Raw genomic sequence first — 25,356 nt, forward strand, 5'->3', positions numbered from 1 at the left:
TTTTTGCACTGTGGCACTAGCTGTGGTCAGTCAGCTCAGCATCAGACCCAAAAGACACAAGTAGGCTACTCAATAGGCATTTTTCCAGCACAAAAAAAAATGGTTTATCCTGGCATTACAGACTAAACTGTTTGTCTTATGTTTGTGCTTCAAATAGGGGCACTGGAAAAATGGCCTGAAAGCCAGAATTTTGAAAAGGACCCAGTTCAATCTTTATTCCAAACATACACAGATGCATTTATTTCCTGATTTCCTTTTGCAGAGAACAACAAAGAGAATTCTAGGAAGCATGAATCTGTTTCATATTGAATGAAGTCCAATACATTTCTGGGAATCCTGGTCAAGTTCTTAACAAACAAGTAAGGCAGTGGGCCCTGCAAGGCAAGGAAGGGTCATCCAGAGAAACCAGGTAGGGCTTTATCTCCCCGGGGAGGACTGAAACTAACTCTGTAACTACGCGTGCTTAATCCATCTATCACGACTGACCCTGCCTCTCAGACCAGAGGGAGAAACTGAAGGGAAAATGCCAAGTTTGCTGGTTTTTTTCTTTAATCTAAGGAGGAAAAAGACATTAAAAGAGAATCACATTTTCATCCAACGTGCCCAGCTGTTCAGCTGAGACCTCTCTGGGAGTGATGTGAACCATCTTAGCATGAATCCAAGCCAAAAAAGCTTGAGAAAGTCCAGGCCTGACAGAAGTGTCTGAACTGTCTTCATCCACTTCTAAAGCAGAACAAGCTCAAATTCCACATCACACACAGCCTCTGGTTCAAGGAATCCTGGAGTTACCTCCAAGTCACCCCTCCATTTTACGTTTTGTCTGAAAATCCATCCTGGGTTTCTCTGTTCTATTTGTGCTGCCATGCAGGAGTTTCTCATACAGTGGCTACACCTTCCTTTAGATGACTGTTTCAAAAATACTGAGTAATATATTCCTAATTAAGCCATATCTCCTCCTTAGACCTTAATTGTTCCACCTACAAATTAAGACACATTATTAGCCCAAGGCATGGAGATCTGCTGAACAGGGCTGGTGCTATGGAATCAAGAAATACCCTGGCCTGGATAGAAAAGCTGAAAAGCAAAAAGTTAATATCATTACTTAGATATGCCAAAGGTATCTGAGGGGAGTTTAAACCTTTTCTTTTTGAGCAATCACCTGGAAAGTCTTCATAAATACTTCCAGCCCACTACCAGACTGTTAATTCCCCTGATTCAGAATGAGGACACTACTGGGAATACAGTGTGCATCAGTTTGTAAGGCAGGGATGTGATAAAGGAATAAAACAGTGACCTGGCTGCAGCTTTTGCCTCTAATTCTGGAAAGGCGACATGGCCTTGCACCACATGATCGATCTGAAAAAGAGAAAAGCAACATTTTGGGGATGATTACATCTTAAAAATTCAGTCCTGGAAAAGGGAAAGGCAGTATCATAGCTCTAAAAGAGACAAAAGAGCTTCTAAATTACTCATGAAGTGTTAAATCCTAGACCTAGAGAAGCCAATGGCAAAACTCCCACTGACATTCAGGATTTGGCATATAAACACTAAGAAAAACAACCAACTTTGCACCAAACCCAGGCCAAAATCTAAGCATGCAGCTCCTCAGTCAGGAGAGCAAGGTGAAAGGATGACTTTTTTCCTGTCCTCTTGTCTCTCCAATTCTGCATAGATATCCTCATTGGAATTCTACCAGAAGCATCTTCTTGGCCCAAACCCCTACATCTTTCTCTATCACACTGTTATGATAAAACACAAGGTGTGTTGTCATCCTGATAGATGCTTCATACATTCATTGCAGGAAACAAAATGTATACCCTGAGAAGCAATTACTGCTATAAAAGAAGATCAATATAAGCTCTGCCTTATACTGAATTTATAAATCAGCTTGTCCTTCCACTCCAGAGTGGTCACCATTACTCACAAAACAAAGTATCAGATAGAATAATATGGGCTTTTAAGACAATAATTCAGCAGGTTTTGTGGCCTCTTGGTAATATCCCAGAGATGACAGTAAAAGCTAAGGAGGCAAAACTAGAGCTACTCAAGAGCACTGAGTGTATTTGGCAATACTTACTGGCAGCAAATCACATTAGTATTTAATCTTTAACAGCACGAACCATAGTCCTGAACCATATAATGAAAAATACACACACGGGAACATAGCAAAGAAAATAATCCATGTCTGTTCTTCCTGAGATTGGCATCAAAGACAGAGTTCAAACCAGAATGCACCAGAAACACAGCTCAGGCCTGAACTCTGCAATCCTGCATCATCTCTTCAGAACACAAGGGCAGCTCCTAAATTCAGAATTAAATCTGTAAATGAGTATCACATATTGGTGTGTGCTACGAAAACACTGTTACACGAAACTTTTACAGGAGTTATGAAGTTTGATATTTAAATGCCCTTAATTCAAGCCATGGCCACATGAGGGATGCACCTAGAAACCCTTTTCTGCTATTTTTTATTTCACAGTTTGTAATGATGTCATGCCATCCTTTGTTGTGCAGTATCTTTCTTCTTATAAATTTTGAAAATACAGTGTAAAACCCCATTAAATATACAGCTAAACAAGAATTTTCAGAATGAGGGACTTCTTAATTCTTCATTTGCACTCTATCTAAAACAGTTTTCAAAATCCAACTGGTTTCTTTTGCAGCTGTATCAAAAAAAATAGAACTTTTTAAAGGGAACTGTATCAGTTTTACTTTTAAGATGTTTGATCAGACTTCAAATTTTATGGAAATAATTCACCTTGGGGCATTGATCAAGCAATGGAAAGAATCCCTAAACATGTCCTTATTTTTTGTTTGTTTTCAGAAAACTTTAGGTGTGAGGAAGCAGGAGCTTTGAAATGACAGAGATAATAAATGCAATGTACCCTGCACAGTGCACATGGCACTGTCTCCTCCCATGGCTCCCTATGTGTTTTTTGTTCATACCACCTCAAGAAAATCACATGGGATATTCCAAAAGTGCTTTAATAAGACACTTTCCCTAATATTCCTCACAGTGCTTCAAACTGACTTTTGCTATGGGTCCTAACAAGACCATTCATTTTTTCCAGTAATTTCTTTAATGATTCAGAAATGTCTTGTTCTCTGGTACAAGAAAGGAAAGGATTTTAAAAATCATCTTTTTGAAAAGCCCTAACTCTCATTGTACATTTTAAGTGTGGAACCACTGTGAACCAGCCAAGAAAAACTACTGACTGGCTGTATCCTGTCTGGAGCTTAGATAAGTGTATTTACCTGCTTGGGATTCAGCACACAGAACCTTCCCTCTCAAAAGTGTTCTTGCAAAGCAACACACAAGATTTGCCATTTTGCTTGGAAAATGGTGGTGTTATGAGCATATGTTTATTATTTTATATAGATATTGTTTCATTTTATGTCTGGTTGTAGCAGTTATTTGTAAAATGGGACACTTTTTGGTTCTAGCCCAGTCTCAACTTGAAAAATTTAAAGCACACACATCCCATCTGCTGCAAAAGCAGTTTTTAGCCACAAGGCTAAGGATGGGCTGGAGATGGGGCGGAAAGACAGGCTGCAGGAGGAGGAATGACTGTGCCACTGAAGCTGTGACACAGAGGAATGTCAGGTTGACGTGGCCAAGGAGGGAGCACAGAAGGGATCCCCATTCACAGCTCAGTTTGGGGTGTGTCCAGGCTTTCCCATCCAGGAGGATTTGTGCCTCTCATTCAGTGACTGTTCCATAGGGAATGTATAAATGCAGTGATGCCCCAATGCATTTCCTGGCCATGTACTCCCATCTCCAGGCTTTTAAAGAGGTGGGTGGTGCTGAGTCAGAGAGCGATTACAGCTGCAATTGGTGACAGACCAAACCCACCTGCACTTGGGACTTTCCAAGAGGACGCCCACAGGCCTGGGCCTGTCTCCTGCAGCCTCTCCAGAGGCCCTGCAGGTCAGCCCTGAGGGCAGCCAGTGTTTCCACAGGTTGGGCCAGATGCCACAGGGAGCCCCAGAAGCTCCAGGGTTAAGCGGTTACTGAACTCTTGCTGACACCTTTGGACTCGAGCCTAAATACTGTTGTGTACCTGTAGCCTTTCTTTGCAGTTGATATCAGTGTTTTAGTTCTGACTGCCTTCCTGTAAATAAGAAAATTAATTTTTTAATGAACCCAGCTTGGCTTTAATTTTTGTTGGTAAATTAGATTGACCTAATAGTGGTAGACTCTTTGTAGGGAGGAGAGAACTGAGGTGACGGAATAATATGTTGCTGTTATTACTATTCTGTCCATACATCTTTCATTTATGGTCATAAATGAGCACAACTGATCTATATAATACAATATCTATTTCTTCATATTTCTTCATCTCAAAGTCTGTTTCAGCCTCCTGCTAAAGTAAAGAATGAAGCCTATTTGCCTGTAAGATAATTACAATAACCATCACCACCACCACCACCACCATAAAAGGAAGACGTGCCCTGTATGTAATCCCCTATCTATATGCAAATTAACATTATGTAAGAGACGTAACACTCATCTAATTGTTAATTGCTTTCAGCAGCCTAGTACATCCCATGATCTTTCAGAGGTGTTTCAGGTCTGAATTGCCAGTGATGGTATCCCAAGACCTGTCCGTGGCTCCAAACACTCACCAGTTTTCCTGTAGCACTTTGGCCTCCCTCATTCAACCACAATCCAGGTACCATTGCAGAGAAATATGGTCCCCAAACACCAGGCACAAAAATGGGGGTTTCACTGACCTGGAAAAGCAACAGAAAGCTCTGGTGAATTAAAGCGCTTGTCAAAGTAGGAACTTCACAATTAAAGCTTGGAAGCTATCAGAGTCCAGTACTGAGACAATTCCTGCTCCTCCTCTGGAGTTACCAATGGAAGTGGAGATGTACAGGTAGAGATTTACTCTAAAAAAATGTGGAGAAATGTGTTCCCCCATTTACATGATTTTTGCTGACAAGACACACCTGCCCCCACTCATCCCCACTGACAGAACAGCTGGACCAGGCCAAACAGAAAGTGTGAAATTTCAGGAATAGGAGCTGTATTTTACAGGGGGAGGGAAACTGCCTCATTTCTCCAGAAAAAGGCCTTATTTAGAGTGACGAGTAGGATACAACACTCTGCTTGATTGTCAGCAGCAAACACAGCCAATGCAATTGCCAATAAGAGCGTCCAGAGCACCCATCCTGTACATTTGGAGAGTTCAGAATCAGGAAGGAATCCTGCTGACAGAGGACAGTGATGTCCCCTGAGGTCTGCCATCAGCTCCCAAGGCTGGGAGTGGAACCTCAAGTTCCAGTGCCCTCACAGCACTGCCAGGAGAGTTGGGTGCCTCGGGTAGAAGCTGCAGACCTGGGCTGGGATCTGCCTGGGTTCAATAGGAAACGTGCCTGGGCAAACACCAGATTCTGCCCCTTACTTAGGCTTAGCTTTCCACAAACCACTCCTTGCTTCACACTTGTGAGGGCAGATCAGGCAGGTATCTGAGCACTGGCTCCCAGGCACGGAGCAGGGCCGTGCTCTACCACTTGCACACAAACAGCCCCGGCACAGTGACGGCCCCTGCACTCCCTGCTTCAGTGGTTAGACCACTCAGGATGTGGGAGACACTGCTTCATTTCCTTTCTCTGCTTCAGAAGATGCAAATTACCAGTTTATAAGGGTGGAGGGCATTTTCCTTCCTCTTACAAAGTGGTTCCACTTTCAATAGACCAGACAGACTTTCTAGACTTCTTTCTGGTTCTGCAGAAAGTAACACTCTCCAGTCTAGCAAGTAAGGCCCAGCACGCACCAGAAACTGAGATGGTGGAACTTGGGTCCCAGCACTTGCTCCAAAGACTAATTGTGAATTCCCCACTGGTTGAACATGGAATTCTTGCAGCAGGGGCTGGAGGAGACAGGCCATCCATGCCCTGCCAGGTTACCTGCTTCTCTTGGAAGCAGGATCCATGTTTCCTCCTCTTCCAGGACCACATATATATACCCAAGTTAGACACAGCCATGATTTCACTGGGAAAAGAGAACAGCAGTGCAGTCCTACACCATCCCATGATTTATGCTGCACTTCCCACTGATGATGGCTAAATCTGCAACTGTGTGTTCTAGAAAGTGGGAACTACTAGCAGAGAAGGATACAAGAGAACTAATTGCCTAACAAAATCAGTCTGTGTGTTTCCAATGCTGAAGAGCAAAACCAGAGGTCTTAGTCAATGGGACAATGGGGTTTTTTTGTATTTAGACCTCGCTCCTCAATAGCAAAATTCTAGACCCATTGAAGGATGCTCAATGTTTGCTGTTGAATTCAATAAAGCCTGGACTTCACATCAAAATAGTTTTGAGAATAATTAAAAATTCAGGCCTGTTCCTGTTAAACTTGATGCACATTCTCTCTATATTTAAACAGGCTGAACTTTAAAGGCAGTTTTTACTAGCAACTAGGGAATATGCTCCAAGATGCAGTTTACTGGCATTTGTGCATCACACATGTTTAGTAAATACAGCAGCAGGGAGGTTGCTGCACAAACAATAGTCTGCTCAAGCCATAAACTTACAGTACAGCTGATTCTTGTCGGGAAGTTAAGTAGGAAACAAAACAACAAAAATTTGTTTTTCAAAATCCATCACCACAGTGTCAAGAAATGCTGGTTTCTCTCAGGAACACATCTAACAAATCTGGGAATCCTGCTTGGTTCTCCCGTGTCAGCTCTAATGCCCTGACTTACTCTCCCTACAGATGTATGTGCACACGTGTGTCTGTGTGTCTGTGCAAGATTTTGGCTGACTAAACCCATTAGAGCAAGAATAGCTGCACTGAATTTACAAAGGCATTTATGACTCCAAGTGGACGAAGCTACGTCAAAAACATTGCAAGGACATTTGGTTTTGTTTTGTTTTCTCTTAAAACTACAAATTAATACAGCTTTGAGTTTTCATCACCTCGATGGGGCAAGCCTTCTTTTACGATTTCAATAACAAAATGAAGTGCAACAAAAAGCAAATCCTAAAACAAACTGATTTTTAGACCAATTCCACTTCACTGACCTTACTGAGAATGCAGCATGTGGTCAAAGTTACCAGTCAGTATCTGCTCTGAACTAGTGATGGAAGCATGGGGAGAACCCAAACATCCCAACTCATTCCCATCCTATAGCTATGGACACAGCACAGTGTCTCAGTAGGTGACAAAGAACATGTAGGGCAGAAGGGGCCTGGGGGTTTGAAGTCTTATCTCAAAATATTTGTGATGCAGCAAACCTTGCAGTGTTCTGCAGCCTGCCGAAGGAAAAATCTGGTTATGCCAAAGGGATCAAGCTGAAAATCTGCTGTGTCTCTGAAAAAACCAAGTAGCCAAAAGACATTAAAGGCATCAAAACGCTTTATGAAATCAGGGGAAAGTCTAAACATCAAGAAGGACAATAGAGTTTATAAAATAAAAAACAAAACCCACACCTTTTCTCTGTCATTAGTCCACAATTTACCAAATTGTTCTGTAAGTCTGACAACACCAAGATGTTTAGATTAATTAAAAGACCAAATTCTCCCTGCAGCCAGTACTTCTGACCTAGTGTTTTGGACAGTCACAGGAATTTAGGACAGGATATTTCCATGCTGGCTCTTCTCACATTACACTGAGACCTTCCTATCCTCTTACTACTGAAGTACCGTTTGTACACATTCCAGCAAACTTTCAACACATGAGCACAGCAAACGAGGGCATTGGGAATTGCCACACTGATGAATAAAGCCAGCGGGGCACTTGGTTATCAGTTTTGTTGCTGTGGGAACTTTTAACTGGAATAAAGAACAAGGGCTGTCATGTTGGGCTTTACTGATGATAGGGCATCATCAGATTTCCCATCTCCCCCTTTCACTTAAGGAGATTAATTCACATTTTGCAGACTCTGGGCTTTGATGCACATGGAAAGGAGGAAAACTGGGAATAACAAACTCCCCAAAACAGACACACAATCTTTGAGAAGCAACAGGGTGAGCATCCTCCTGTAGCTATATGCATCAGAAACAGCAAATGGTTTCCATTTCCCCTCCTTGAAATATTTGGACGGTGATTAAATCTTTCAAGCCACGCAGCTGGCATTTGTATTTTCATAATAAAAAGTCCTAATTCTGTTTGAGTATACATCCCACCCAATCCCACTAAAACACACGACTAGACAGAGGCATAAGGTTGGAGAAACAGTGCAAAGTTTGCTGCAGAACCCAGAAGAAAAGAAAAGCACAATTTGCCAGATTCAGGGCTATTTTGGTTACACTAACACCACGTCTCTTTTACAGCTTTCAATTGCCTTCAGACATTCTTATGGCGGTATAGGAGGATCAATGTCATTATTTTTTTTTCCTTTAATGAGCTTAAGAAAATCCTTAATCTTTTTAGTAGAAAAACAACATGTGTTTCAGATTAATGGGCAATTGATTTTTGTTTTTAAAGCAAATAAGAGATGTCATCCTTCTCTGGAAGTTAAAATACAAATTCAAAGGGAGCCCAAGATTTTCTGCCTTCCATTTAACTGAAATTCCTCCTGTGACACACTCCCACTGTGAGACATAGTAACAGTTATTATCTCCTATATAGAGTGAAACTGAAACACAGAGAGGATATCCTCTGCTAGAGGTGAGAGTGATCTCTGCACAATTAATGCAGCAGGAATTTGAAGACAGAAGATGAGAGGAATCTGAACCTGTTCAGACTTTGAGTCATAAGCTGCATCTATAAATATTTCAGCTGAACGTGTTCACACAGAGACTGTTGCCCTCATGGGGGATGATGCCAACTTAGACAAGGATTACACCCAGACATGCAATTCCACTTCACAGTTACTCTGTCTGGGCATGGGGGGGAATCCTTTAGTGCATGGAAATGTCACCTTTCCCTGTCTCCCCAACACACACATTCCTACTTGCTCAGCCCCATCATTTTGGGTGAAATGAGAACTGAGCAGTTCCAAGAGTCCTGCTCATTTGAAGGGGAAAAAAGAGTTCCACACCTTCTGAAAGGAAGAAGAGGGAAATAAAGTTCTCTCTGGGTGGGTTTAACCTCAGCATGTGCCTTATAAAAGATCATACTAATATGTAAGATATGTAAACATTATAGAGCAATCAGAAACAAATGAAAGGATGAATTCAGTTTAACAATATTCAGCTGTGGTGCAACTGCCAGAAGGCACTTTTTGTTATGAATAGATCATTTGGATGAGTTACAGGCCAGACTTGAACCCTGGTGTGCGCTGGGAAAATCAATGTCAAACTACCTAAGATCAGAAGGTATCAGCAGCACATCTGGCAGCCCACAGAAATGAAAAATGTTTTTAAAATATAAAAGGCTATATAAAACTAAGGTAAGGTAAGAAAGGACCTGCTTAAATGGCACTAATACGAGATCTGTAATGATTTAATTTAGATTAGTCCTTCCCACTTGCCTCTCCCTTTAAAACGAAGGCAGGCAAAAAAATCCACTTCTGTTAGAAAAGTCTACCTGGAAAAAAGCAGGAGAGGCCAATTCACAGCTCATGTGAGTGAATCAGGGCAGCCAGTGCCTTTAACCCAAGTTCAGCTTTCAGGACTGTCCCCGAATCCAAGGACAGGACAGAACACAGACCTTCACAGACAAGCATCACCTGGGCATCCAGCCACGCCATCAAATGAGCAAGTGGCACTGTGACATTTGTTTTACTTAGCTTTGTTTTCCTGGACCAGCCATAATGATCAGGCACATGCTTGTGTTTCCTCCTCAGCTTTATGTAAATGTTACGGCAATCAGAGACAAGATAAAATAAAACACGCCATGCTGGAGAGAGCAGTTTTGTGGAAGCATGAATTTCAGCAGAATTTTCTTCCCTAGTTAACACCATCTGTTGCTGCTGTAGGCTTACTAAAACTCCTTCAGTAACACTGACAGAGAATTTGGAGAATTTGGCTATTACCTGAAAAGCAAGTCTTTATGTTAGAAAGATATACTGCTACACCCATCTTCTACCATTTTAATTTCTGCTTCCTAATACCGAGCTTCTGATATGTGGCAGCATTCTGGTATCGCTATCAGATTCTCTATTTACTTGCAATATGCCACAGACACAGGAAATCACATTTCTGTGGGACTGTTCTTGACTTACACTCACTCCCATGAAAGCAACTTTAATCCTTTATTCTACTTTTAGAGTCAAGTCACATTAGAGTCAAAACTTTTTAAGGTAATTATTTGTTAAGGAGAAGCTAGGTCAGAAAATTTGTTTGAAAATCACCTCACTTATCAGCTTCTATAGCCAGAAATTCAGAATAACAGCTGCTTTTGTTAGGCTAAGACAGGTATGAAGAAAAGATCTAAGATATTAATGGAGAGAGCAGAGAAAGAAACAAGGAAAAGCACCGTATCAGTCACCAACTAATAAATGCTCTTTACAGTTCTGGACTTTGATCATTGACAAGTCAAATACTTTCATTAACTTTTCTGCTGACTTTTAACTTTCAAAGTTTCTGACTGACTGTGGATTGAGAATACTGACAGTCATTCAATTCAGAGGCTTTACACCAGTGCATAAAATCCTGTATTAAGAAAACTCTATCATTTTGCTTCTGCTGACAGATGGGTCTTAGAGAGCTACTCGACCCCAACTCTCTGACAAAGAATGAAAGAGATTCATAAAAAAAAAGGAAAGAACTCAAAGGGAAACCCAAGAATGTTTCATTTCTAGGTTTCTGGTTCAAACTTAGGTCATAGTAATAGCTACTGAATGTGTGATTTAATAACAGCACTTTCTGGTGGCATATAGATATATATACATATATATAAACTGGGCAGAGCTGGGGCATGAAATTGTGTTTTCAGTGAACTGATGCCTACTCTAAAATTGCCACCCTGGCATTATTTCTCAAGCACTAAATGGGTTTAAAACTAAGCTTCCCCATAACTCTGGAGGCAATTTTCTAAGTTAAATGTATGGTGCACCAAGTCAACTTCTTAAAATATAACTATTAGTAGTAGTAATTACATATTAAACACAAAACAGTATTCTACCTTTAGCCTGCTGTAAGATATATTTAAGAAAATAAGGTCTTGGAACATAAGAAATGAACTTCAGGACACAAAGGAAATTAAAATGTATTAATATTCCAATTCCTACAGGTCATATACTGCCAGCAATTTATTTGCTTATATTTTAAGCTCAGGTCCCCTGGCCATCACGGGTTTGCTATGCAGCTGCATAGCTTGTGGTGGGCAAGTCACCAGCTCTGCTCCACGTGACAGGCTGGCATCCCCTGAGCCATCCTCAGTGACAGATTTATTCTGCAGTGATATTAAGACCAGACCACAAAAATCTTTGCACAGAGCTCACTTTATCCCACTGGAAGGATGGAAGTTACACAAGTGACAACAACAACAGAGAGGGAATGAGGACTTTGGGGTTCTGCCTGAGCACAGCCATCCATGGATTATTTTGTGACCTGTTTACAGGGAGCTGAAGAATTCTGGCTTAGGGGATACAAAACACTTCCATAAATGCCTCACTGAGTACGCACCTCATCACTTATTGCCAAGGCTGTGCCACAGACCTGGGAAGTTCAATCCCCTTTGTAATTATTTCCCAGACAAAACTCTCAGTAAAACTAGGAGACACAAATGAATTCCTAGAGACCACTGTTACCTCTTACTCCAAGTAGTAACCTGTGTGGGAAGGGCAGCAAAATGTGGATGACACACATGCAGAACTATTTCTCATTTTCTGAATTCTCCATAAAACATTAACTGGTCTACAAACTAGAGACCAAACCAGGTATGTGATTAATGTGCAGTAAAGAAACCACACTCCCAGGGCAACTTGATTGCTTCATCTCTGAAAATATTTCAGGTGAGTTATACATTGGGACTATATACTGCACAACCCAGCTTTGTATCTAACAAGAACTAATACTTTCAGTAAAACTTCACTGAGTTTATTAAACATTTGCATAGTTAGATTTTTTTTCAAGGCTAAATAAGGAAAGGTATTTGAAAAAAAATTAAAACTTACAATTTTTAATAAAAGAATAGGTGGACTCAGAATAATATTAGTCAACTTGTACAGAGTTTATATTTGTTGGTATAAAGAGGAATTCATCTAGACCAGCAGAAGGGAAGGAGAAAGAAAAAGAGAAGAAGGAGGAGGAACAGAAGCAGGAGAAGAGGAAGAAGGTACTGGTTCTTAAAACAGTTAGAACACATCAATTAAAATGTTGTTTAAAACTGACTACAACAAAAAAAAAATCACATTTAGCAAAAACCAAAACCACTTCTGTTTTACTCAGCAGTATTTTAAAAATGCAACAGATCAGGCAGGGAATAAAGAGGTCACAGGCTGCACTTGTATGAACAGCTTTTCTGGAGAAACTAAAACTAGTTTGAAGCTGTATTTCTGAGAAAAGCTTCTGACAGTGGATGCTCTGGGGCTGAACCAACTCACTGCTGTCCTCAACAGAGCCCAGACCCCCTGCACCTCCTGAGGCCCATTTTCAGGCAGCAGCCAGGTCTAGCCTCTTCATCTGAGCTGGCTGTGGGTATTTTTTCCAATAGGCTGCATCAATTTTCAGCCCAAGGTATGTTTGGTATTAGAATGTCTTAGGGTACAGCCACATGAATAAATTATTATGGGCAAAACTTGGAGGTCAGTTGCCCAGCAAAACCACCTCTACTCATCATCTCTCTGTGGTGTATGGTGTGACAGATCCCAGGGACCTGGCACATTCCACAGGAAACCAGGGCCAGGAGTGCTGCTGGGGAGTTGCTGACATGCTACAAATACTCACTATAGATTACCCAGTCCATTTCTTCAGCTGCCCCTACTCTTATTTCACGATCACACAAAAGGATTTTAAAAACTTATTTTTGCTTTTTTTTTAATACCAGTCTTATGAAAGAAGCTGCCAATGATATCAGCTTCAAACATTAACCAGTCAAGTTGGACAATTGATTCTTGTTTTAAATAGAACAATACTTTTCACATTATTAAATCCTGCCATTTTCCCAAGGGGACAATAGAGTGCAAGACTGGTACCTACCTCTCCTACTGTAAACTTTTGACTTTCTCTCTTTGTACTCAAACCTCTAAATTCAAAAGCAGAATATAAAACCAGGAAAAAAATGAAAATTACACTGGAAGCAAAAAACACTCTTCATTTTGCTTGCATTACTATTATCTAAGTAAAAACGGGGAGATGTTAATAAAACAGAAGTTGAGAGGGCCATGTCTGAATGTGTTCCTCAAGTCCTGTTCCAGTTCTTTGCTGAATTATACCTGCTGTTTCCAGAAGACAGGAGCTGTAATGGGACATGAGCATTTGGAAGTTGGCCACTTAAAGCACAAGCTAGAAGAGGAGCATGGCTTAATGGTACCTGTATCAGGAGCATTAACTAACCACCCTACCAGGCCACCTGTAGCCCCTTTGAGAGAAACAACCAGAGAGGGGAAATACAAAAATCAATACTGTGGAATAGACACGAAGTTCTCAACCTTCTATGAGATCTTCTGCCAACGATCTCTCGACCATGACTTTCCTGAACCACTGTGAGCAGCAGACTGTCAGGTTTCCATTCGTGTGGGTGCAATTCACCCATGAAGCATCAAAAACCCCTGAATCATATCTGTGAATCAGGGTCACAAACCCCACACGTGATGGAAGAGAACAGCAGCTTGGGGTTAGGGAGCTCTGCCACCTTGGAAAGCTGAGACTCCTGTCAGAAAGAGGCAAGTCCTGGATCAGCTCGGGATCTAACAGATGATCTTCAAAAAAATGTCATAGCCTAAAAAGGGTCAGAGGCGTAGATGTATGTGTTTCCTTTCTAGAGTAATGGTGCTGTTTGCTTTGTAGAACGAAAGGTGTCATGAGGCACTATCAGATGGCTGAGACTGGACTCAAGAACAGGGAATCATTCCCAGAGAGGGGCTGGAGCAGGGGGATCAAACAAGTTCTGTATCAGCACAAGGAGAGCCCAGGAGGGTCTAGGGAGCAGTGTCAGATTATCAGGTCACTCAGAGTCATTGATGACAGGGGTCTCCAGGAGCACAGACAAGTCTAAGCACAGCATCTGCCTCTGGAACTGTCCCTGGGTTTGCTGTCCCTGGACACAGGAAAAAACAACCCTGGTGTCCTCCACAGAAAGTCTGCACCCCTGTGAAGCTTTTCTTCCTTGTGTGTGAGGTTAACCTCCTGTGTTTATTCCAGGAAGCAAACCTGGAATTAAGCCTGGGACAGCTTGAGAGTTTCAGCTCTGGAAGAAGTTAAATGGGATTGAATTCAGGGGTAATCAGTCCAGACTCAGTCAACATCCACCATTTCCTTCTGCCTCAATCAGAGATGCAAGAACTTCAAAAGTCTTGTCAAGGACCCTGACTGAATGCTCAGCTTTGCAACAAACCCTTTAAATTAGATGAATTTTGACTGTTCCAAGCTTAAATGTTCACATCCATTTACTTCTGCTTTTTATCAGTATCCATTAACACTAAACTTATTTATGTTTCAGCTTGGGAAAGTACACAATGGACACACAGTAGCCTATGATCCTTTTCTTTGTATTCCCAAAGGTCAAGGTTTCTTTCAGAAATTGGTAAAAAAAGACCTTTAATCTGTTAAATTTTGTTTTCAAAATCCAAAACAGAAAAAAAAAAGCCCACATTTGTGATGGATTCAGATGCTTTTTGCTAAGCACTTAAGCACTAACAGTTCTGCATTGATTTATTTTATTGTTTTATTTAGTGAAATGTCTGGATACAGATATACACATTAACCTTTTCTTTTTTTTTTTTGCTCATATTTACTGCGTCGCCTTCCTTGAAATGGGAACTACAAGTGCTTTGATAAATGGACTGAAAGGTTGTCTGGTTACCCCATGGCTTCTCCTTGTGTCCTTGCTGAAATGCTATTCTGGACCCTTCTGCAGCAGTGCTGCTCCATGACTCACAGCAGTTACTTCTGTGCCTCTCAAAACAATAGTTCACTGGGGATCCAGGGCCTCAAATGAGCTACAACCATTTATTCCACCCATTTATTTTTACTTCTGCTCCAATGATAGATATTCACTGTCATGAAATGCCAGTTTGTGTGAAGATCATAAATCTTCTGGCACAGACAACTAATTGCAGGCCATTTTAACTATGCACTTGATAACACTACAATTTGCTGCTGTGGTAAGTTAAATCCCTTAAAGCTCATCACAGTATGAACTAACTTTTCTCATGTTTAAAAAACAAAATCAAACCCCAAAAGCCACATAGTGCCTTCTAAACTGTTGTTAACAGTGAGCAGTAACAGGTGGCTTAGTGAAGATCACGGGAACACCGTGAACATACAATAATAACTCTCACAAAAATGTCCTCCCAGCCTCCAATGAGATGAAGTTCAAGCAAATTTCTGCTCTTACTTTCAACCAACACAAGAAACCAAGTCTTCAGAAGTGACTGGTACTGCAAACAAACCCCACCTCTCAGTTTTCATGAACAAAAGCTCCATTTGTGCACTAGAAAATAAATTTACTATAATGACAACTTAGAGACCAGTGCATGTCTTTTACAAGAACACTGGACTTTTTTAAGTGTCTCAGAGTTATTCCTTTAGCTCATAGCCCTTTAAACTTCAGTTCTGGTTCCTAAACAAACATCTTTTAGATACTTGCAGAAGGATCTTATTTTAGGAGACTACCAAGACCTCATCCCAACCTTTCAGGTTGGGAACTGTGCACATGGAACAGCTGTGTCACAAATACCAAAACAAACTCTACCCCTAAATGGTACCTGAGAAAAGCCCTCCAGGACTCCCAGCCAAACTCTGAGGATTTCCAGGCAGGCCCAGTCCTTGTCACCATGGCTGGATGCCCACATACCTTAAGGACTTTCTTATTTATTGCATAATACAGTTCATTTTAGAGATTTTCCTTTTTCCCCATTATCTAAGTGTTCCTTCTACATCAGTGAAGGCCACTACCAACAACAGTATCATGCCTACAGCTCAATAAATCCTCTGCAATACCCCTGGAGTTGGAAGCAGATTTACATTATATGGGATATGCATTCACACACTATTTAAAACATACTTTTAAACATTTGAATAACTAAATGGGTAAATCCTGAGGACCTTACCCAGTGTTTATTCAGCCCTTACTTACTGAGACAAATTCCCAAGGACAGAGTAAACAGTGAGAGAGGACCTCAGGCCTTTACCCACAGCTATAAACAATGAACTCAGCATAAACTGTGATTCCCAGCTGACACTGGGAGAAAAGCAGCAGTTAATGCTTCTCCCCAGTTTGCTTCCAGAGTGATTATATGAGAAGAGATTTACTTTCTCCCTAGAAGAACTTGCCCCATCCAAGATATTGCCCCATCCACAGCTGGAATAGCAACAAGGAACTTAGATGAAGAACTACTGATTCATGAGACAATGAATAGAATTGGAAATGGAGGGGAAAAGCCTTAATAAGAGGCCTGATGCCCAAAGACTGATGGAATTTGTCTGTGTGGGGAAACTTTTGCTGTTAACAGGAATAAACAGCACAGCATCTCTACCCCCTTGACCATGGAGCCCTTAATACTCAGCACTCTTGTATCACACCTTGCATTGGAAAGATGTTTGTCTGCACGGCTTTGTGCTCACAGTGCAAGTAGAGGAACTAAAGAAAAGCAATCATCTGACAGAATCATAGAGCAAACCAACTCACTAAACAAAATATGGGATTTTGACCCCAGTTTTCACAACCCTCATTGCAAATAAGGCAAATTCCAAAATTTTAAAACTAACAGAAAACCCTTAAGTTGCTTTTCATGCAATTATTGTATTCCCTCGAAAATTCCATTTCGTTGTTCCAGGGCCCAGAAACAACCTACGAGATGACCAAGAATATCCCTTATCATATGTAATTTATATTTTATTCTTTTACAGTTATTGTAAGAAAAGGAGCACAAAATTTGAGTCCTTTTTGCTCTCCCTGAGATCCAGACACGCCGAGCAAGCAGCCTGTTCAGTAAACTCAGGCCTACTCACAGAAACGAGAGACAAGGGATCTGGAAAGGTCATTCATTATATATACTTATGCTTGTGATCTGAGAAAAATCCCCTATCCAGCTCTCCTTGGAGCAGAACACTCCAGGAAGACACCTGGGGTTGCTCAAGACTTTGGGCTTCAGGCTAATCCATCCTTCTGGGTCTAGAGAGGAGTGATCAGATTTGGTTACTCTGCAGCCTTGATGGGGGTGTTGCACCTGTCAGATCTGATAGCATCACTCTGAAGAATACAGGAAAGGAAAACCGAAAATCTTCTTACAATGACAGGCTGCTGCTGCTGATGGACTTTTGTGAACAAAAATTAGAATACTGATACTTAAACAACAAACCAAAAGTAAGTTGCTTTGTCCTGTCCCCTACAATGGAGTGATGCTGTCATGTGAACATCAGTGATGAAAGACCAATTTACAACTTTCCCAGAATCACATAATCCAGAATACAACCTCCTTCCTACAACAAAAGCAGCAAAATGCCCCACATCCTATTAAAATATACAGCTGTTACAGTTAAGAAACGAGGGAGCAAGGTGGCTTGAGGGCTTGATCTAATAACAGGTAACCTTCAATCCCACACTGCTTTAAGCAGAGAGGCCCAAATTAGGCAGCCCAATATTCCCAGTAGCCAGACCAGCTAAATCTTTGTAGTGTCAACATAGGAATGTAAGAAGCTCAGTCTCTCTTGCTCACTCTTTCTAAGGCAAAACATGGGGAAAGGAGTGAAGAACAAGAGAGGAGCCCTGCTAGCAGTCAGACCTGAAAAGCCCAACAGCAGACACTGCAGGAAGAACTGTGGAATCACAGAATGGTTTGGGTTGGAAGGGACCTTAAAGATCATCCAGTTCTACCTCCTGCCATGGGCAGGGACACCTTCCACTAGACCAGGTTGCTCCAAGCAACCCTGTCCAACCTGGTCTTGGACACTTCCAGGGATGGGGCAGCCACAGCTTCTCTGGGCAAGTATTCCAAAGGCTCAGTACCCTAAATCCAACACCCTGCTCCTCTGTGTCACACAGGGCAGTTTGCACTTAACCACAGCATGGAAAGCACCGAGTGTGTTGTGAGTGGAATGTTCAAAGTTTCCACTAATGCCAGTGAGTCGCCTCTTGAGTATCAGCCTTCATGGTTCTCCAAGCAGAGCATTTTTCAAAGCCTTCTCTCTGTCCACATCTGCTCTTTGAGTCTTTGAACTCAACTGATCTGTTCACCAAAGGCAAGGAGAGCTGAGTGTACAGTTTTGTGGGAATGTTACTAAGCATTATCTAGTTTATGTACAATAGAGATTAAATTGCTTTCAGAGACATTCCCCTGCACAGGTTGATTGCCAGCAAAGCACTGGGGTACAAAACTTTGATGTCTCTGGACAGGTATATGCTAAATAGGAATGTCCCATTCTCCCCGTCACCAAGGCATACCTGAGCTTTGAATTATGCCAGGCCAGGAACAAAGGAATCTTGCTCATAACACAAACTTTTAATAACTCACTGAGAAAGCCTCTCTTTCATCTCTGCCAAGCTTTAGGAAAGGCTGGGAGGCAAGCAGAAATAAACATTGTACAGACTCACCACTGCTGGCTCTAAAGTAAACTCTCCAACTTCCTATTTACATTTCAAGATCTTAAGCTTTGTGGTTTACCAGTTCTGCAAGTAAGTGCTTTGGGTTTTGGAGGCTGCCTGCACATGATCTCCCACCACTACTGAAGCCTTCCTAGCTTTTATTAATATAATAGGGAGGTCAGAAAAGCAACAATCTTTTATATGCCCTGCTAGCAGAAATATTTTACTTCTTGCTTTTCAAAAACAAAACAAAGCAAGCAAAGCATACAATGGCAAATTAATGCCAGCAAAGGGGATATTACAGTTGTGTTTGTTTCTTTTTGAAACCGAGGATGCTAGAACATGGAACGAGGGAGTTTCATTAAAAAGGGTGTGGAGGAGTTCTTTGAGGGACAAGTAAAAGAAAGTGGCAATTTTATGGATTTATAACCCTTCTAAGGCCATTGGCTGAAAAGGCACCTAAATAGGCTCTGTGACCTTTTCTACATAAGCCTAAATCTGTGTACACTAAGGACAGGCAACCTGCAACAACAGTCGTGAAGTAAATGTGGTTTTCATTTTATGCAGCCTTCCCTAAATGTAAAACATCTTCATTAGCTGGGAAGTCAGCACCGTGACTGCTGCCAAATGCAATATAGGAGGCAGCAGAACTGTGCCGAATGAGGACAGGGAGAGGGAGAGGCTCCTGCGACACTCAGTTCTTTCTCCCACTCCAAAGACTCTGGCTCTGTGGCTCATGTGCAGAACAGGCTTTACAGGAGGGAGGAATATTTAAAAAGCAAGAGGGCAGGCGCTTATCAATTTCATAAAGCTCACAAAGATAATTTCCCAAACTTGCCCAGGCTGCCCCAGCCTCACTAGGTCTGCTTTTGGTTTTATTTTTTCCCTCCTGCATTTCTGCCCCTTCTCCCGCTCGCCTGACCCTCCCACACCCAGCGCCTTTCCCCTGGTCAGGAGAAGGACAAATTGCTGCCTTTGCTAAAGGCTGGGTCGCAGCCAGCTGGCAGGGGCTGTGCTGCCCTGGGCTCCTGCCCTGTCCCCCCGGAGACCGCACGTTCCGAGTCAGGGATGCCTGAGCGGCGGGGGGAGCGTGCGAGGCTCGCCCGCGGTGCCATCCCACCGCACTGCCCGGAGCTGGCACAGCAGGCACCAGCCTTCGTCCCTGCAAGCTCTCCCCTCTTCACACATCGCTTCGAGCAGCTGAGGAGTCCCTGTGTGTGCAGTGATTACTCCAAAGGCTGCTGCTTTAACAACGTGGCATGTTCTGAAGAGGAGACTCTCGTATCAGAGCCAAAATATACTGAATCCACTTGCTGGTCTGGCTCCCACTGAGATTAGAGATCAGGCTCTGAGAACACTTTGAGCCAGCATGTCTCTGCTGTCTCCTCTCCAGGATGTACTGCAAAGGACACGTACTGTGCATGCTCTGGGGGTGGAAACGTGCTTTACACTCTATTTGTGTGAACAAAGCTGGCAGCTCGGGCGGATATTGTGGAGCAAAGAAGCTCTATTGTGTTTGCCAGTCATCACGAGAATCAAATGAACAAATTTAGAATAAGCAAATTGGGCTGGAGTTCCTTTAGCAGAAAACACTCAAAGTCTAGTCAGGCTTAGTGAAAGAGAGAATGGGATATTTTTCCTGAAATAATCCATAGTAAACATTGGGACAGCAAAATGATCTGCGCATTTTGCTGTTCATGTAGTTGCTCTTTTAGTTCACGTATTAAATCTGAAAAGGTAGAAGATAAATTACTTGTGCCTCTCCAATTTAAAAAATAAAAAAGTGACTAAATTATACAGTTCGAACCACATCCACATTATCACCCAGGGAAAAAAGAATTGTGCAGCAAGCCAGGTGAGTCGGTTCCTAATGCCAAGAGTCACAGAAGTAACAAAAACAGATGCAAAAGAAGAGATTACATCTAAACTTGAAGAGACTCCTTGACAATCCCCAAAACGAGGTGTTGAGTACAGAGAACTGATAAAGAAGGAATGACTGAAGAAGAACACAGACCACATCACCAAATGAAGACAGAAAAAAAAATATCAGAGACTCTGGACATGAAGGAACAAAACCTTGTGCATCTGGGACTCAAAATGCCAGCCAATTCAGACTCCCCCCATCAATAAGCTGAAATTAGGCCAGAGAATGTTCCCATTGGAATCTGCTCTGGCTACTTTCTTCAGGTAGGAATCAAAAAAGGTGCTGGAGCAAGAACAACAAATATTTTCATGATGGTACAACTTTGCCCTGCAAAAGCATGCTTGTGTCCAGGACTGGGACATGGCAATACAGAAATCTCTGCCTGAAATCCTCCCAATCACATAAAGGTTTCAGAAGAAAAATAATTTTTGAAACCTTTAAAATACCCCATAAAACCCTAAGACACTGGCAGGAAGACAGGCTTTTAGGGAAGCCAATTACCTTATTCCCAGAAGTTGGGGCATGTCTGTTAGACCCATGCAAACTGCAAGTTAGGAATAACAGGCAAGCTCCTGTTTCAGTGCCTCAAACCTGCTGTGATTTTGCTGGGAAAAAACTACTCACACATTTTGTGTAGTCGCCATGGCTACACAGGGAAAGGCTCCTGAAAGTTCCGAAGCCACGTGTGGGTGCTGGAGCTCGGAGCCTCTGCCTGCAAAGCACGATGGCAGTGGCAACCCACCAGGGAAGTCAGGGAATACCCTTGGGCACAAGAGATCAAACCTGCAGGGATGAATCCCAGCCCCAAACAAAGGGACAATCCTTCACAAGTGGAAGAAGAGCTTATTTGCCATTCCAAATGCAAATTCTACCCATGACTTTTGCTAGGGCAAAGGAGGCAGCAAAGAATCATGTAAAATGCATAACTGTCCAAAAATATTCAGAAAACCATCTTTTCTTTTCTTTTTCCTCATGGATAATGGATGAGCCCTGAGGTGGCAGTGACTTTCAGCAACCAACAGCTCAGACCTGGGCTGGGGTCAATAACCACTACAACAAGCATTTTGCTGCTTTCATGAGCTATTCAACAGAAACACAAAATTCTCTGTGTGTATCTGATTACCCCAAACTCAGTGGTTAATTCCAAAAGTGTATCCTCACTTAAAAATGGTAGCTCCACCACAAATTATACTCTTATAGCCATGAGTAAAATTAGGTTCCACATTTGTACTTTCTAAAATATCAAAGGCATGATTAGTAAAGTCTTTTGTTTAAGATCTCTAGAGTCCTGGAGGTAATGAAAACTGGGTCGAGGAGCAGTTTCTCTGGAAGTTTAAAGTAAATGCTGTGTTCAAGCATTACCTGCTCCTCTGACTCATGGAGTACTTGGACTAGAAAATGGAACTACTGTACCAACACACATATACCAAGAGCTGTCCCTCTGCCCTGACCAGAGGAGGAGGAAGGGGTGGAAAAGAAAGGCATGGCAGATGATTTTGAACAGTTTCCTGTTATGGCCCCTTGAAAGAAACCCAGCCGTCCTTTCCCCCTGCTTTCTGTTTGCTGAATTTCTCCTGACAGTTGGCTCCTTCGTTTGCCAGAACCACAACAAAGGACGGCCTTGAGTTTCCACACAGGCCATTTTCTCCCTCTCTCGTCTCTGATCATCTCACAAAGGTATTATTGTTGCTGGCTCACTGGGGCTCAGTGCACCTGAGGCACATCAAAGGCACTTTTTAATGCCCGCCTGACCACACAGGTCTCTCTCCCACTGCATTAAATTAAACTCGATGATTAATCTCTGTAGCCCTCGGGGTCCCTTGGTGCACACAGAGAGAGAAAATATATATTTCTATCAAAACACAAGTATAATATACTTTCATTTTATAGCCCTAATTAAAAAAAGGAACAGCTAATTTCGGCCAAATGCAGCTGCATATAGGTCTCATTAGAACACAAATACAACTGCTCTGTGTGCTCCATGTTCACTTCATGCAGCCTGTGCAGGTAATAGATAAACGAACAGAAAACTAAAATCCTTTCACAGATTAGGTCCAGAGGAGTTTAGAATTTGCTCATTGTCTGCTGGCTAGAGATTGTTATACCCCTCCCTGTGCAGATGAGTGAAGGCAGGCAGTTAAGGAAATGATTATAAAATGCTGAGTAGGTAGATTTAAGCAGAAATCTACTTACATCTAGCAAAATCTGCACAAGCACCTATTCCTGAATTTGCACTGAAGTGATTAAAAGCCTTAAAAGGTTCTGCCTCGTGCAGTCTGCATCAGCCTTCGGGGCTGCTTTGACGACAGAACATCAACATGGACTTTATCACATCCCGTTTGCTACATTAGCATATTTAATGGAGCCACGACTCTCATGGTTGTGGAGTGTGCACACAAAACGTGTTAATATTGATGTGCTGTGCTCTAGTTGGGAAGTCAAACAATCTACAGTTGTGAACTGAGTCTACGTTAGAACTTACCAATGTACAAATATTAAAAATTAATAAATAACCACACACATCTCCTCCTCCAGGGCTGGTTGTACTAAAGGAATGAGCCAGAGCCAGCTGGCCCACTGCCAGCTACCCAACATTGCCCTTAGACCTTTGGGGGAAGCTGCCTATGAGCTCCTCAGCTCACTGCAGTCCAGTACCATGTCTCTATTAACTCATTTTAACAATTTAAACTAACTCAGCTAAATGAAACAGGTTAGGAAAAGTTCACTCAAACAGCTTCTACTGAAAGGGCAGAAACCTCCATCAAAAAACCTGGAAATAATGAAAGCACTGGCAGAGCTTGAAGGGTGACTTCTTCTCCCAGGGTGCCCCACCTGCCCTATCACAGACAGACAGGTACCAGGGGAATTTTTCAAAGACAGAGCAATCCAAGAGTGATGGAGTTTGAAGCTTGAAACTTTTGTTTAGGAAGGAACCAAAATATATTCCAGTTGGTCTACAGGATTTAAGCTCAATGTTGTGCTTCACAATAGTGGGATTATTCACGTCTTTAAATTCAATCATGTGCTAAAATGCTTTGCTGAACGACAATCCATGTGACAAGATCACCATTTGTTCATGCTCAAGATCACCATGGATTCATGCTGTTACTACAGAGACAACTTATTGTTAAGCCTGATGTTTTATTATCAGCCTCCTTTTTTTTTCCTCTCCTGGAGCTTTCTCCATGAAGCATGTCAGTCCTCTCCAACACCTCTAGCACTCCCAGTGCCATTTGCTCCTTTTGGAAAAATCCAAGTTCTAATCAGTCTAAATTTAAGACCAAAATGAGTTTTAAATAAAAAATGTGGCAGAAAAGGGTACTTATCTAAATGGAATGCTCTCAGACTCATGCATTTTAAAACAGTATAAATTTCAAAAGCAGACACTAAATTTTAATTGCAATCTCAGAAAAAGCTTTTGTATTAATTCACTGAGAAAAATTAGCAAAGTGAAAACTGCTTATTGGGGGGTTTTCTTTCTTTTTAGTCATGATGTCTCATAATTCCATACACCATGGCAATTTGCAGAGGGAGAAGGATTTATATTGATTAAGGGAAGAGGTGGGGGAGCAGGGCTGTGCCTGAAAACGTGCCCTCCTTCTCCAAAGACGCTCTTCTGTAACACATTAGTGACAGGCTTGTCACAGATAACTCAGGCTCAGGCTTTGGCTCAGATTTCAGGCTGCTCTTTAAGCCACTCTGGCATCATGGATTTTACTTTCCATGTCATTTTTCAGTATTGATTTCTACTACTATTAAAGTTCTTGCTTAATAGCAAATGCACGGTAATTTATAATTAATATCCAAAGGTAAAGATAGAGTTACCAGAAAAAAATTCAAGGGAAAAAAGAAGTGGGTGAGAAGGACAAAGGTCAATTTTCCCTTCAAAAACTAAGTTAGTAAATTCTGCGCAAATTAGGATGACACATACAACCTACCCCCATGTGGCATGAAGATGTTCCACAGATCATAGCGACTCGGGATGTAATCGGCTGGTTCTCACATGGAAGGTTATGTCCTTTCACATCTGCTCCAATTACTCCTATTAAAGTAAAATTAAAATTCTCTGTTAAAGAAGAACAAGCCACCCCTCACCAAACAGACCTTTCCTGCACTCAAATAATTGCTGAGTATCTCACACCACTGCCACTAATCAAGAAAGTCTACTTAGTCAACAAAGAAAACAATTTTATCCATCAGATTAAAATATTTATTCCAGATATAAGAACCCAAGATGATTTCTTCTACGTTCATGTCTATCATCATAATTTTTAAGTGTTATTTTGCCTAGAACCTGACATTTATTCTCTTAGGTAGTTCACTGACATGCAGAATAAAAGTGCTCTGCTGTAGTGGCAGGCTGCAGATGTGTTTATTTGTTCACAGTTTATGTGTTTTGTCAGGGGATGAGTTGGAGAAAGGGGTAACTTGGCAGGAGACTGGAAGGCTGCCAGCTTTGTTGTCTTCACTGCTGCTGCTGTTGTGTCCATGTCGGGACCATCTAAAGGCAGATTATCCCTCCTCTTTGAGGAACTGAGCTTGGCTCTGTGTGCAGGATAGCACAGGATGCAGCACAAAGTCAGCAACACCCAGCCTGCAGCAGAAAATACACCCAGGAAGTGCCAGGCAAAGCCTCAGAACACATCCCATCCTGCTTGATTCACTTCAGGAGAGGCTACAGAGGGAATCCACCTTCTCCTCCTCCTCTCCCATGCTGCATCCTGGCATCACATTGTGCTGCACCCAGCAAAATGCAGCAGCCAACTAGTAACATTTTTATATTGGTCTTTTGTTTTCTTAAACATGGCTTTTCAGCTGGCAAACTGGTGACCAGACTGTGCATTTGCA

The 25,356-nt window shown here is 41.9% G+C and overlaps 1 protein-coding gene across 13 annotated transcripts in view; it reads right to left on the minus strand.

Moving 5' to 3' along the window:
* The window catches only part of FGGY (FGGY carbohydrate kinase domain containing), a 282,954-nt gene that overhangs the window by 38,444 nt on the left and 219,154 nt on the right, over window positions 1–25,356 (minus strand). For all 13 annotated transcript variants that reach the window (XM_039555991.1, XM_010408771.3, XM_039555988.1 and 10 more), the window contains 3 exons: window positions 24,447–24,550; window positions 4,627–4,734; window positions 1,295–1,356 (listed from right to left, as the gene is read on the minus strand). In XM_039555991.1, the coding sequence (XP_039411925.1) occupies window positions 1,295–1,356; window positions 4,627–4,734; window positions 24,447–24,550 (274 nt within the window). The remainder of the gene's footprint in view (window positions 1–1,294; window positions 1,357–4,626; window positions 4,735–24,446; window positions 24,551–25,356) is intronic.

Source organism: Corvus cornix, chromosome 8, assembly GCF_000738735.6.
Source record: "Corvus cornix cornix isolate S_Up_H32 chromosome 8, ASM73873v5, whole genome shotgun sequence".
In the NCBI taxonomy this organism is placed as follows: domain Eukaryota; kingdom Metazoa; phylum Chordata; class Aves; order Passeriformes; family Corvidae; genus Corvus; species Corvus cornix.